At 43.2% G+C, this 15,274-nt stretch overlaps 1 protein-coding gene and 1 pseudogene across 1 annotated transcript; both read left to right on the top strand.

The window, feature by feature from the left end:
- The window catches only part of LOC135511415 (uncharacterized), a 112,009-nt pseudogene extending 101,957 nt beyond the window's left edge, over positions 1-10,052 (top strand).
- A 1,554-nt stretch (positions 10,053-11,606) lies between these two features.
- On the top strand, positions 11,607-14,941 carry LOC135512426 (mRNA decay activator protein ZFP36L2-A-like). The gene is made up of 2 exons (XM_064934448.1): positions 11,607-11,912; positions 12,160-14,941. Exons 1-2 carry the CDS (start codon positions 11,826-11,828, stop codon positions 13,339-13,341), a joined length of 1,269 nt encoding a protein of 422 aa, XP_064790520.1. The 5' UTR covers positions 11,607-11,825; the 3' UTR covers positions 13,342-14,941.
- The last annotated feature ends 333 nt before the right edge of the window (positions 14,942-15,274 follow it).

Raw genomic sequence — 15,274 nt, 5'->3', positions numbered from 1 at the left:
ACCTGAGCTCCGTAGACTGGTCTTCCCTGACTGTCTGACCCTGCTGGGACACCGGTCACCATCTGATCCTGTTAAGACATGGTGAGCATAGTGTTGTGTTCTGACTGACTGTGCACCATGACAGTGAAGCCCGTAGAGCTATTTATTAGCTACTGTGAAAAGTAAGGAATTAGCCTGGGAAACTGACAGATCAATAATGTTAATGTCATTATTACAATGACTCTAATGAAAACTCGCATTGCACAGAGAAAAAAAAACGTCTGAATATCGGCCTTCAATCATTTGGCCACTGGTTTCATCTTTTGATTCAGTTCTCGTGTGATTTGAGGCAACAAAAAAAAATTGCAAGCAAGATATTAGAGAGAGAGCTGGCCAAATGTTGGTACATCAACTGCTGAAAGCTAGCCAAGTTCATTTACTTCTGTTAAAACAGGACAAAACAAAGGCTACAAAACATTTCCATACAAACAACCGCCATTAGATAATAATAGCCATCTCATATCACTATCTGACAGATAGCTGGAGGCTAGAGCTGAGCTGGCTGTGGTAGCTACTAGCTAGCTAATTCGCCTCAGTCGAGAGGGTATGAAACAGTAGCTAGCTAACTGTGACGGAGAAGTCCGTCACTGGCCGCGGGCAGCATTTGGTAAGCGAACGCGCCCACACACACTCACTCATCTCCCCCTCCCTTGCTCCGTTTTCAGATAAATGAACTTGTGTGTTGACCCACATTGCTAACTTAGGGATCTCGCTTCATACATCACACACATTATTCTTACCTCCCTTCAGTAACAGTTTGCTATGATATAAGGAATATGCAGAAAAGCTTTCGTTTTAATTTTAAGTGACGTTTATTGTTCGCTCTTGGCTTGTTTCGGTTCCTCTCTGTCTCTGCATCTTCCGTGTATGCTGGAATCAGGACCCGAGATAACGCAATCGGGCTGGCTTTATCGTTTAAGCTTATTAAGAAAGAAATGATCCATGCGGGACGTGAAGATCCCTCCATGCGAGGTTGAAAACCAAATAGGCCTAGGAGGAGGATAGGATATTGGCTATCATAAAAGCTTTAAGACACGTTAAAGTTATGAACCGTAGCCTATTTACCAAATATTGTAACAGCCAAAAGAAGGTGTTGTCTTAAACATGCCGCTTTCAAAAAGAACAAGAATACAATTGGTTATCTATAGGCCTAGAGTAATCTCAATCACAGCTTTATGATAGATTGAACAAAAAAAATATGAAAAGAGGCAGATGGGGCAAATATTATCCAGTTGCGAAGACAGTAGACTTTGATTCTATCTAGCCAATGATTTATAACCAAAATCGCTATGGCAAGGCACCCTGTTCCTCGTTAGTCGACTGTCGCTTGGCTCTGTCATGTGCGCAGACACAAGACAGACACACACAAACCTGTTCCATGCTGAAGCACCATCAAAGGAATTTAGAAAATATTTTCCTGCACTTAGCCTCTGTCCAGGCTTTCAACAACTATATTTTGTCATGATTCATCCAGCAAGTAAATAAAAAAATGTATTTGAAAAAAAATGGGTTGGCCAATAGGGGGCGATACTATCATATATCACAACGTTTTATGAGTACATACTAACGACAACACAAGTTGACATCGCCCAACCCTAGTGGATATGATGTAAATACTTAGATAGGTTACGGGGTAACTTTATATTATCTATGTTTTTCTATTGCCGTCTCTGCCACAGTGCCAAACGCATACCCGTGTTGGAGGTGGGGAGGGGCACTGACGTAGTTTCTTGCTAGGATTGGGGAGTGTTCCTGGAATGAGGGGGTGCTAAATCTAGTTTGGCAGGGGGTTACCCTAGAGCTGTATATAATTTGAGTGTGTGTGTGTGTGTGTGTGTGTGTGGCTAGGAAGCTTTTGATCTTTGTTTTCCAAAATAATTTTGTGACTCAGGTCTTGGGACATTGATGGACTCTCAAACTAACACACACGGAAATATTAAGAGTGTGACTTTCTCTCCTCAAGAAACACCCTTCCTCTATTTTCCCAGCTTCTTCTCCCGGTGAAAACACAGGAACCACCCTTATTTTCCCTGCGTCTGCCTCCACTGATAGCATCACCTCATTGCTCTCTAATCTAAAGAACATCCGTGTCTATACATCCATGTGTACGTTGGGGCAGAGCAGGGGCAGATACTATGTCAGTTCACCATCAGATATGATAGAACCAGATGACTAAAACTAAGATACTTTTTCTACAACAGGATGGGAATACAATGAACATAATTGCTGTGTGTGTGTACGCACGTCCCTGTCTTTTTCTCCCTACTCACCACACTCGTCATTGCCTGAGAGTTCAACCCTGATGTGGGGGCGTCCAGAATTCTTCATGGACTACAGATCGTACGTTGGTCTGCTTGTCCTAAGGAACACAGTATATTGGCGTCCTATTTGAAGTGATTTGTATGTTTTGATATTGACAGCAACAGAGTTGTCCAGGGCACGTTTATGACCTGAAGTAGCAGGCTAAAGTAGTGGAGGTGTTTATCCATGGCCATGTAATGACAGTTCTCTGCCTCTGATATGGAAGTGAATCAGTGATGTGAAGAGGACACCCCAATAGACCTCAGGAGTTATCTTCAACCTCTACTTCATATCCACCGACTCCTTATTTCAACATAGGAGTGGTGTGTGGAGGGAGAGGGAAGAGTGCTTGAGTTAAGTACAGTTGGGTGTACTTAAAATGTTGTATAGTAGATCGTCCATTGACTTGGAAAGTGTGTTATATTTTCAATGACCAATTAAACCCTTTACCAAAGAGCACCATATATCTTATCGAACCTGGGTCTGTAGTGTCACAACCGGCCATGATCGTAAGTCCCATAAGGCGTCACACAATTGGCCCAGCATCGTCCGGATTAGGGGAAGGTTTTGCTGGGGTGTAAAATTAGGAATTTGTTCTTACCTGACTTGCCAAGTTAAATAAAATAAAAAAATAAAATACTGGGTTGGAGGGAAAGGAAAGATGGGGACAGGGGGTTACTTGATTTGGGTTACCAACATGATTATGGCTGTTTTAAGGGCACATTTTTCAGACAAACTCCATACCAAACATAGAGGACAAAGGACAAGAGTCCTTTTGTATTTGAGTCCTAACCACATGACCTGACCAGAAAACACTCCCCATACCCCTAGTAATATTAATTATGTAAGTTAATTATGGTAATTTTGACTGTGGTTATGAATGTTGTTAAAGTACACATGGTTAGCAGGTAGTTAGTTACAGTTGAAGTTGGAAGTTTACGTACACCTTAGCCAAAAACATTTAAACTCAGTTTTTCACAATTCTTGACATTTAATTCTAGTAAAAAGTCCCTGTCTTAGGTCAGTTAGGATCACCACTTTAATTTACGAATGTGAAATGTCAGAATAATAGTAGAGATAATTATTTATTTCAGCTTTTATTTTTTTCATCACATTCCCAGTGGGTCAGACGTTTACATACACTCAATTAGTATTTGGTAGCATTGCCTTTAAATTGTTTAACTAGGGTCAAACGTTTCGGGTAGCCTTCCACAAGCCTCCCACAATAAGTTGGTTGAATTTTGACCCATTCCTCCTTACAGAGCTGGTGTAACTGAGGTTTGTAGGCCTCCTTGCTCGCATACACTTTTTCAGTTCTGCCCACAAATTCCTTATAGGATTGAGGTCAGGGCTTTGTGATGGCCACTCCAATACCTTGACTTTGTTGTCCTTAAGCCATTTTGGAAGACCCATTTGCGACCAAGCTTTAATTTCCTGACTGATGTCTTGAGATGTTGCTTCAATATATCCACAACATTTTCCTGCTTCGTGATGCCATCTATTTTGTGAAGTGCACCAAACCCTCCTGCAGCAAAGCACCCCCACAACATAATGCTGCCACCCCCGTGCTTCACGGTTGGGATGGTGTTCTTCGGCTTGCAAGCTTCCCCCTTTTTCCTCCTAACATAACAATGGTCATTATGGCCAAACAGTTCTATTTTTGTTTCATCAGACCAGAGGACATTTCTCCAAAAAGTAAGATCTTTGTCCCCATGTGCAGCTGCAAACCATAGTCTGTGTTTTTATGGCAGTTTTGGAGCAGTGCCTTCTTCCTTGCTGAGTGGCCTTTCAGGTTATGTCGATTATAGGACTTGTTTTACTGTGGATATAGATGCTTTTGTACCTGTTTCCTCCAGCATCTTCACAAGGTCCTTTACTGTTGTCCTGGGATTGATTGGCACTTTTCTCACCAAAGTACGTTCATCTCTAGGAGACAGAACGCTTCTCCTTCCTGAGCGGTATGCCGGCTGCGTGGTCCCATGGTGTTTATACTTGCATTCTATTGTTTGTACAGATGAATGTGGTATCTTAATGCGTTTGTAAATTGCTCCCAAGGATGAACCAGACTTGTGGAGGTCTATAATTATTTATTCTGAGGTCTTGGCTGATTTATTTTGATGTTCCCATGATGTCAAGCAAAGAGGCACTGAGTTTTAAGGTAGGCCTTGAAATACATCAACAGGTAAACCTCCAATTGACTCAAACGATGTCAATTAGCCTATCAGAAGCTTCTAAAGCCATGACATCATTTAAACTTTTCCAAGCTGTTTAAAGGCAGTCAACTTAGTGTATGTAAACTTCTGACCCACTGGAATTGTGATACAGTGAATTATAAGTGAAATAATCTGTCTGTAAACAATTGTTGGAAAAATCACTTGTGTCAAGCACAAAGTAGACCGACTTGCCAAAACGATGGTTTGTTAACAAGAAATTTGTGGAGTGGTTGAAAAGCGACTTTTAATGACTCCCACCTAAGTGTGTGTATGCTTCCGAATTCAACTGTACCTGTTAGCTCAGTGGCATTGACCTGTCAACTTCCTAGTTCAGATGTGAAGTGTGATTCTCTGTAGACTGAATAGCATCAAAAGTAGTGGTCTTAATAGGCAGGTTGGCTGGCAACATAAATATTTTGTCATTTAGCAGACGCTCTTATCCAGAGCGCCTGAGAGTAGTGAGTGCATACATTTTCATACTGTTCCCCCGTGAGAATCGAACCGACAACCCTGGCATTGCAAGCGCTGAGCTCTACCAGCTGAGCCACACGGGATCACATCACAAACATCCTGAAATGATGCGTCCGCATCAATGTGGCCGGTGGCCTCGCTTTGTTATGATTCGGAACGGTCACATAGCCTAGCAACAATGACAAGAAGCTGCCATGTTGGGAATCGTAGGTGGCTCGTTTCAGCCAGTTTTATCTTGTTCTTGATACCATGTCTTATTTTGAGGTGTTTGGACTGATTTCATACTAATATAGCAAAACATGTGCTAGCGAGCTGACCAACAACTAACAATGTATTTGCAAGACAGGTGCTCATTGTGCAAATGTTTGTTTTCTATGAACCTATGGAGACTAAATAAAGTTGACAATGTTCTCAACCATCTTAACCAACCCCGTCTGTTTTGCCCCATAGTTGCACACCCATTAGTTTTGTTGCTAAACAACCAACCCGTCTATGGGGTTTGCTGACCTGTGTTTATCTAGGCCATTCTCAATGAACCGTCAACCATCATTTGTCAATGAACCGTCACTGAATCCACAATGTCTCAGCCCATGTCAATATTAACTTCGATATTATGTAATGTGTGTGTGTGTGTGTGTGCTTCTCTGTCCATTCATTTACAGTAAACCAAAGGACAGGATGATCACAGGATATCCTGATGTAAGCAAAGGATTGTTCACTTATAAACCAGGTTAGTCCTGTTTTAACTGGGGATCATTCAATCGTTAAACCTGGGTTGGTAGTGTATGAATGTAGCATGCAACTAAAAGTCTCATTTTGGCCTGGAATCCCCTATCCGTCAGAGCCCGATGCCCAGATTAGTATGCTAACTAACAATGACTGAAGAAAAAGCATATAGAGAAAGTGATCCTCTGTAGAAAATCACCTATGTTTAGGACAAGAGCTAAAGTCACTCCTCAGTGTTAGTTCCTCTAGTCTAGTCTGGAGACGGACAGCTAGAGACCCACCAGGGCCCAAGGTTTGGCATAAAAACGTTGGCAGAGGCTGAAGGAGAGGTTACTGTAGCTGTTCCTGGTCTAAGTACAGTCTTTGTGGCTCCCTCTGGAGAATGACCTAGGTGGCCATTGACAGCTGCCATTATTGAAGGTTGACTTCACTTTAACCGTCCTGAACCAGCTTTTATGTTTTATGATTACAGATTTTTTTGCGATAGTTGTTATTGAGTACTACAGTACAGGCTATTGGTATCAGAAGCTATAGCTTTGATCTCACACTCTGGTTCTTGCGGAGCCATAGAAGGAAGTTGGGGCTGTAAAGTGTGTTTTCATTTGACACCCCTCTCTCTCTCACACACACACACACACACACACACACACACACGTATGTGTGTGTCTAACTGCCAGTGAATGTGTGTGGGCATATTGGTACAGGTATACAAAAGTCTACACAGTAGTAAACCAAGATTTGAAACATTTGAGTCCCAGCATTTGTTTCTCTGAGCTGTGGAGAGTGAAGGGTTAAGCAGAGCAGGGCCTTGTTAAAAAGACAGGTGGAGGGCAGGGGTTGGTGTGGTCCCCAGTTTAGGGGCCCAGGTGAGGTAAAACTGGCAATAGAGGTACTGCGGCCCCATATCCCTCTGATGTGGGTTACTGAGCAGAGGTGGCTGAACACACAGCATGATGGCACCAGGGGGAGAGGGAGGGAGGTCCACCAATCTCTCTTATTTCACCACTATCATTACAGCCCGCCTCCCCCAAAATCCTCCTCTGTCATTGGGACACCCAACACCCGCCAGCTGCAGAAGCTAAGTCCAGGATTTGCCGAACCCCGAAAGCTCCCTCCTCTCTCTTTCCTTACTTAAAAAGTGTTTTAATTAGTTCCAGCCCAAGACTCCCACCACATATTGATTTTGGGAATTAAGCGTCCTCCTTTCCCGTCATAATCTGTCTCCGTGTCATAGCGAAACGTCCTTGATATGTATGGCACAGAGCTTACTGGCTGCAAAATGATACAGAAATGAAGCGGATGAGACAAATTCACCCCAAAATACCTATGACGTGACAGAAGGGCAGGACTTGGAACAGGCTTCACTTGGCTTCTGCAGTTATTTATTGGATGATGTCATTGATCTTCGCTGAAATGAGTCTACATCTTATTTCCAGTGCAGCTGTAGCTCATACAATCGCCTACAGTACCTTTCCTCATGTTATGGCCAAGTGAATACGTTTTAGCTGAGCAGGTTATTATGAGATCCAAAATCGTAGGAGTCCATTTACTTTGTAGAGTGCCTACTCCTGGATTACTCTCCACTCCTGTCCTTTACTATTCACCCTGTTCCAACAGGCTCACAATGTGCCAGCGGTAATAGTAGTAGTAGTAGTAGAACAGTCACCCCCTTGCCAGCCCCATTCACCAACAGGAAGATGTTGGCACCGGCCTGTCATTTCTCCGATTTTAACATTTTCTGATAAACACTGTTACTCACATAAACGACACTCTTACACACACACACACACACACACACACACACACACACACACACACACACACACACACACACACACACACACACACACACACACACACACACACACACACACAGTAATAGCAGGGGAAAGACGATCCACTGAGAGGAGTGGATGTTGTGTACTGTAAGCCGAGGAGAGACGAGGGGAAATTGCGTTAGTGAAGTGTGAAACCTCCCGAAAGTCCATAGATTAAAGAGCGGCTAGAGTTCCCTATTATGTCTTAATGTTTAGGGCTGGTTGTGTTTTGAAGCACGCTGGCCTCAGTCCAGCAGTAAAGCATGTCTCTCCCCCTCTGGGATGAATGGCTGGGGTGACATCAGAGCCGGGTCAACCCAGAGAGGGGCGGCACAGCCCTTTGGTTCGAGAGAGGAACATGCCACTCTGGCTCGACCCATTAAATCTCTGATAATACTGTACAATCAACAACTTCTTAGGTTCGGAGTGGGTTTCCCTGAATCTCAAGAACTTGGTTTTACACCCCCTCTTAGAAGGGAAAACCAATCCTCCTTAATGGCCAGGATTTCCAGCACGGCAGTAGGAGTGGGGTTGGGATGCTGTCTGGGGATGTTGATGGGGTTAAGTGCCCCCCCCCTCCCCCATGGTGGTAGTGTTTTAACTCGTATGTCAGAATAACTTTTGAAGTCCCTTGTGTTATCTCCGGGTATCAACTGTACAGGACATGGTCAAGGGATAACAACACAAAAAATATACACACACACACAGTTTCAGAGAGCTTTCAAGCCGATACATGGACAACTGGAGTCATTCAGTCTAGGGCCTGTTGCTATATGAGTGTTAATACTGTCATGTCCTCTCGCCACTTCAGGTGTCTTTCCTCTCACTCATACACTCTTTCCCAGCTCAACCGTGTGTGTGTGTGTGTGTGTGCGCGTGCGTGTGCGTGTGTGTGTGTGTGTCCTTCCTTACCAGGTCGGTTGCCTGATGTGGCTGTCTCTTGCTCCTGCTCTCCTTCGCCATCTCCCGGCAGCCACTCTATCAGGGTGAGGATGCCCATTGGCACCTGCCCCCACAGCTGGCACAGCAACCCTACAGCCATGTCCAGGGCCACAGGTGGGCACACAGAGACACACACCACGTCTAGGGACACAGGGGACAGAGCCAACAACGGAAGGTTGGCTCACATATTTATTTCTACATTCTGAGGATCTAGAGAGAAAAGCGGGGTAGGAGTTAAAACCAATTCCATTTAGTTTCCTCAGGAAGTGAACTGAAATTGTAAGTGAATATAGATGGAATTGACCCCGATCCTGGAGAGACGGCAAGTATGGTTGGGAGAGCAGGGGAGTCTTTAGGGGAAACGGGCACCAGAAAGAGAAACACTGTTATAGTACAGTAGCACTGATGAAGATATAATGTGGATGTTAATATAATTCATAGCACTCTGTTACCGTAACACCAAATAAGGAGTGGGAGAGACAGAAAAAGCTGTTCTCAATCTGTTGTCCAGCACGGGCTCAATGTGAAGCTTATACAAAACCCATTCTTGGAAAGAACACTCACTATAACTCGTCTACACACACACACACACACCCTCTGAAGAGTTGGGATTTGACTGGATAAGATGGGATGGAATGGGGTGATATCTATGGCCTTTGTCAGAGTATTTGCTTGTTCATCATCCCACTACTACCAATATCTGAATGGCAGAAAAGCATAAAATGAACTTAATTCAATCTGATTCCTATTCATGACCCTCTTCCACCTTCCATTCTAACACATTCGTTATCGTATTTCATTCACTCTCATCACTGCTCAGGATGAGGAGGTGTTCCTGTTTGAGGAGGGAGATCTGAACCTGTGGGCCGAGCCTGTCCAGTGGATGCAGCTGCTACACAGATACCTGGGTGTCCTCTTCAAAGCCCCAGAGCTGAAGGCTGAACCAGGCAGAGCTCCTCAGTCTGTCAGCCCAGCAAGATGCTATGTCCCTGGCCACCCATCAGGCTCTGGAGGGCCTCCCAGCCCTGGCCCAGTTCTCCTGCACCATAGAGCATGCCCGGCTGGCCTGCAGCAGGAGAGGGCCACACTGGCTTCGGGTTTTAGACTCCCAAGAAACATTCGGAATTTAACACTTATACAAGCAATATACACATTGTTTTTTATCAGCGACGGGTGTATGGGTTTTAGAAGGGAATGTAAAGTGTTTAAGTTTTGAGTTTTGTCTGTGTTTTTCAAAGTAAAGATGCCTAATTCATGTCTCGCGATTCTTGAAAACAACCACAGGGCGGCATGTGTATGGATTTGTTTTTAATCTAATATGTATTAGCACGTTTTCTAGTGGACTCTTTTCATCCCTTCGCATAGGTTTTTATGCCTCCTTGGTTTCCTAGGTTACGTAATTAGGAGGGCAACACAATGGTCCACTGTCCTGTGTTAGCGACTGCCCAGACAGCTGGGCAGTCTTGCACTGTAGTATGGCAATGTTCCCTGTAAAAATGATGTCATGTTCTGGAACTCTTGAACATCCCCCAATAAAAACAGCACTGTGTGATGAGTGTTTTTGTTTTTTTTTGCAGATGAGGACATGTTCAAGGGATTTCTCAAAGTTTGAGGCGTGCCCATCTGTCCTTGACGTTAGACCGTCGTTTTATCATAAACGCTCATTTAGGCAGAGTACAGCCCCAGCTCTAATTTAAGGGTTTGTAGTAGTAGATTCCAACCCGTTATGTCATTTGTTTTTCGGCTGTTGCTATTTGGCTTTTTTTTTATCCAACTCTCAGCAGCTAAACCACTCACTCAGTGGGACTATTGAATGATGCAGAAGGCAGCCAAATCGTATTACTCTTCTTCTTTTTTTTTAACCATTTCCAGATTTGGTACATTTGTAAATATAACTGGTGTCACAAAAACCTACAATTTATGGTGATACGTTTTCTACAGAATTGTAAAAAAAAATATATATAAAAAATATATGTATATCTCTCTTGTGGGGCCCTAATATAGCCCTGCTCCTTACTGCTAATTATGCCATCTTTGTATGTGGCTGTGAACTTTTGTTGGGCTCCATTGTCATCGTTTTCGGGTGGTGTGAGTTTGTGTTACAATCACACCGTCGAATAGGCTGTTTTAAACGTATACAAGTTCGTTAAGTATTTCAAATATACTTTTGAACCTCAGCAGGTGGCGCTCAAGTCAGTCATTTTGGGCTTTGCTCTTAGGGGGGCAGTGTCGCACTGCTTTTTACAGATTCACATTCCTTTAGTCAACTCAGTGCAATATTCTGAGATTGTGTGCGGCTGAGCCACAGTGTGTAATAGATGGTTGAACGCTCTTCGTATAACAAAAAATAATTGGAAATAATTCCGTGCCGACTCATTATTTCACCTTTGTTTTCTATCCATGTGACCTTGTGTCATTTCATTTGTGTCATTGCAATTAGCCATCCTATATGTAAATGCACCGTGATGCACATACATTTGATTGCTGGGAGGCCAATCAACTCTATTCTTATGTCACTCAAACCCCACTTGTAACTAACCGGATTCAGTTTTACCGTTAACGTTAATTATTAGAAACCGGTACCATAAATTAGGGTTGGAGTGAAAACCTATAGGACTGTAGCTCTCCGGGAACAGGTTTGGAGAGCCCTTAACTAGGACATCATTCCGTTGTGTGTGGATTATGCAATCACTAACAAACCTAAACAGAAAAAAAGATATTTCACTCTGGTTTCTAAAACCATTTTCGCGACACTTGCGTTCCTACTCACGCACCTGCGAGAGAGAAGGGAGACGCAGTGGTTTCCAGTTTGTATAGTTGCTTAAACGTGTACAAGGATAAATGACTTTTTCGAGCAACTCCTACTGTACGCTATTGCTTGATTCAACAACCTGGCCCCTCATTCAAAACGGGACCAACTTTCACAAATTGCGTGATAGAATTTTGGAGAAGAACTACATTTCGAGGTGGAGTATAATAATTCGAGGCCAACCAGTGACTGGGAGACGTTCGAATACGGGGGCGTGATCCACAAAAACATTGTTCCAACTTCAGAAAGCTCCACCCTCCAGCCACTGCGAAGCGTTTATATTCCTGTGCAGAGGAGAGGTAGTTAGTGAAGCACTCTAGTTCAGCGCTTCTCGAGGGAAGAATCTACAACCCAATTACAAGGAACTTACTTTCCACAACTTGTCTCCGCCACTGGAATTGCATATTTCGATTTTTCAAGAACTTTCAAATCGCTCTAAAAAAGAAACAGTCGTGGCACGATCTACAACAGTTGCCTCGTGCGTTGAAGGATCCTGGTTGGTCCTCCATGAGAGATCTACTGCGACAAACATCCGAGAAAGAGATGTCTGCAACCATGTTGTCCGCTTTGTACGACATCGACATGCTTTACAAGGTAAAGTATATTTCCCCATTGTAGATGGACAGTCTTTTTTTTTAACAGATCTGATCGCTTGAGCATGCATTTTCAGTAGGCTGCAACTAGCTTCGTGACCTAAGCAATAACTTGTTGCTAGCATGAGCCCGCCATAGTTTTTCATTGCTACGAAGTTTGCACTCAGCACTTATCAGAATTTAACATGCATTTGACCAACGCCGTGTTCGTTTAACTGCAATGCTTATTTTGTCTTCTCTCTCAACAGCAAGATAAAACCATGAACATGAACGCTATGAATCACATCAATAGCATGCTGGATAATAAAGCGGTGGGGGCTCCAGTGACACCTACACAAAGTTCCAACAGTTTTTCTTTCACGCCGGGATTTTTCCGTAGAAACTCGACCAGCAACATGGAAGCAATGATCAACAGCAACAAGTACTCCGTCAACTCCTACAGTAATTTGAAGGAGAACACGAGCAGTAGCACCGCCATTATGAACAAGGAGAACAAGTTCCGTGACAGAGCATACAGCGAGAACAGTGACCGCAGCCAGCAGCTGCAGATCCTACAGCAGAAGCCGGGCTCTCAGATCAACTCCACGCGCTACAAGACCGAACTCTGCAGGCCCTTCGAGGAGAACGGAGCATGCAAATATGGAGAGAAGTGCCAGTTTGCGCACGGCTACCACGAGCTGAGAAATTTGTCTCGCCACCCCAAGTACAAAACCGAGCCCTGTCGCACTTTCCACACTATTGGCTTCTGCCCCTACGGTCCCCGCTGTCATTTTATCCACAATGCTGATGAGCGCAGACCTGCTCCAATCAACGCCAACATGCAGGGGGAACCCAAGTCGGGTCGGGAGCTTTGTGGCTATGGTCAAAGGGATGTTGTTCTGCAGCAAGGTGGGCACAACCGGGACAGACCAAAGCTTCATCACAGCCAGAGTTTTTCTGGCTTTTCCAGCCACCATGGACTTGAGTCGCCACTGCTCGAGAGCCCCACATCGCGCACCCCACCACCCCCCTCTTCTTGCTCTCCCAACTATTATGAGGACATGCTGTCTCCCAACTCCATGTCTTGTGTGAACAGTGCATTCAATTTTCCTGGGCAGGACCTGAAAGCCTTACTTGCACCCCTTGCCATGCATACTCAGACCGGCTATGCCAACAACCAGTTCAACGCCTACTACGGAAACATTCAAGCTAACGTGTGCCCCCCTTCTCCCCCTTCATACAACATGAGCCACTTGCAGTCCCTGCGCCGCCTCAACGAGTCGCCGGTGTTCGACTCCCCTCCCAGCCCGCCCGACTCTCTCTCAGACCTGGAGAGCTATGCCAGCGGGTCCCTCAGCTCTTCTGGGAGTCTCAGCGGCTCCGAGTCCCCAAGTTTGGATGCTGGGAAACGTCTGCCAATCTTCAGCAGGCTGTCGATTTCAGATGACTAAACATCCTATCATGTTATTTTCGATGGCTGAAAATGATCCTTGACATGGCATTAGTTGTTCCTTTTTGTAATGGTATAGCTGTATAAAAGTAGATATCAACTGAAGGCATTCCATCAGCGACTTATTTGAGCTGCAATTAATGGCAGTATTTTTGGTCTATCGGGCAAGCCACACTTCCCTGGGATAGATGTGTACAAAACTTGACACTGTAAAGTGGTTTCAGATTTCCTCCATCCTGCCAAGAAAATGCCTTGACACAATGTAACGTCTATTTTTCAAAGTATGTGTTCCTTTATGAACGTTTAAACTTCCATTCCAGGACTTTAATCTGTTTGACAGCACCACAACAGTGGTTTGTTGCTTAGTTGAAAAGCACTCGTTCGGTTTGTTTGGGGAAATCACTGATGGTTGAATCATTTTTTTATATATTTTTTTTTTTTTTTAGCTGTTTTGAGTGATTTACATAGCAGTGTGTAACTGACTATGAACTATTTAACTTATTTATTATCTTGTGAAAAGTATAGGCTATACATCATTGGTAATTTGTGTCCATACTGTATTTATCAAGTATGATGAAGCAATAGATCTATATTCTTTTATGTTTAAATTATGATCGCCATTATTAATCTGCATAAAAGTGGAGTGTATGTTCTTTTCACAGTAATATATATTTTGTTTTTGGTTTCCATTTTGTAACTTCACTTATTTTTATTGTAAATGAGTAAAAAAAAGATCTTAATTTAAGAGGACGTGTGATATTTATTTCATTAATTTTGTTTACGTTTATTAAAACAAGTTTGCGTGATTGCTGTTTGTTCAGAGTTTGCTTGTAAGAGCTGTGGAAGCTGTTTTTGAGTCCCTATCTAGATGTTTCTGTAGAATGTATAAATGATGTGGTTTTGCAGACCGTCCAAACCTGAGCTAGCCTTATGTTTTTGTTTTTTTATATATATATAGATCAGACTTCAGTGACAAAGAACCCAAGTAAATAAATTAACCAAAAAAGTATTTGTTTTCTTCTGTTTGTACGAGGTCACACTGATTCCAGCCACGTGCTAAAGAATGTAGCAATCCCTTGTGCCCCAGTATTATTGTGTAGTGCCTACAGAGTTCACCATCTTACATGCCTTAACATTAACCAAATAAAGTGTTTTTCCTACATGTATCTTTTACACAAGTTGAATTGAATGTAGTGTTGAAGCTGAATGACTTTTGCAGGTGGTTACCACTTTTCTAAGACCCCTTGGGAAGACTATACCTTTTTGTTGTTGTTGAAATTCCCGGTTTCTCTACACTTATTTAGATTGTTTGACTAGTCAATCTCAGAGGAAGAGAAGAAGAAAAAAAGCAGTCTTCAGAATTTTCTGGATGGGGAAGTGATTGAACGTTTGTACATAGTAGGTACAGGGGTTGCGCACTGTGCTTTTTGACTACTTTATCAGAAGTAAAGCTTTTTGAATGTAATTAAAAACGGACAAAAAGACAGTTGTAGTAATTTTTTGGGGGGCGGGGGTAGTCGGTTCACTACAAATTGAGTGTAAGACTTTGTACTGTACATTTTTTTTTTGTAGTTCTCCCAATAAAATAATTTTGAAAAATAGTCTTGTGCTGCTTGGTTTTACCTTTTACATAAAGAATGATGCAAGAATGTTGGCATTTCCAGTAAGACCTTTCCCCAGTAGAGTCATTCATAGAAATTCTAATTCTAAACATGTTTTCAACAATGCCCCCTTTCATCACTTCATACTAAGGGACTGATACTGCCTCCTGAAAACGCAGTGTTCAGCTCTTCTCTGCCATGTTCTTAAAGCTAGAATCCTTGGCACCCTGCCTCTGATTTGGTAAAAAGCTGATGGATGGGCCTGGAGAAATGTAACCACTTAAATTCATAGATGCCTGTGGATGAAAGGACTGGCCACCTATATCAAAATTA

The sequence above is a fragment of the Oncorhynchus masou genome, chromosome 24 (assembly GCF_036934945.1).
Source record: "Oncorhynchus masou masou isolate Uvic2021 chromosome 24, UVic_Omas_1.1, whole genome shotgun sequence".
Classification (NCBI taxonomy): domain Eukaryota; kingdom Metazoa; phylum Chordata; class Actinopteri; order Salmoniformes; family Salmonidae; genus Oncorhynchus; species Oncorhynchus masou.
This window is presented reverse-complemented; position numbering and strand designations above follow the sequence as displayed.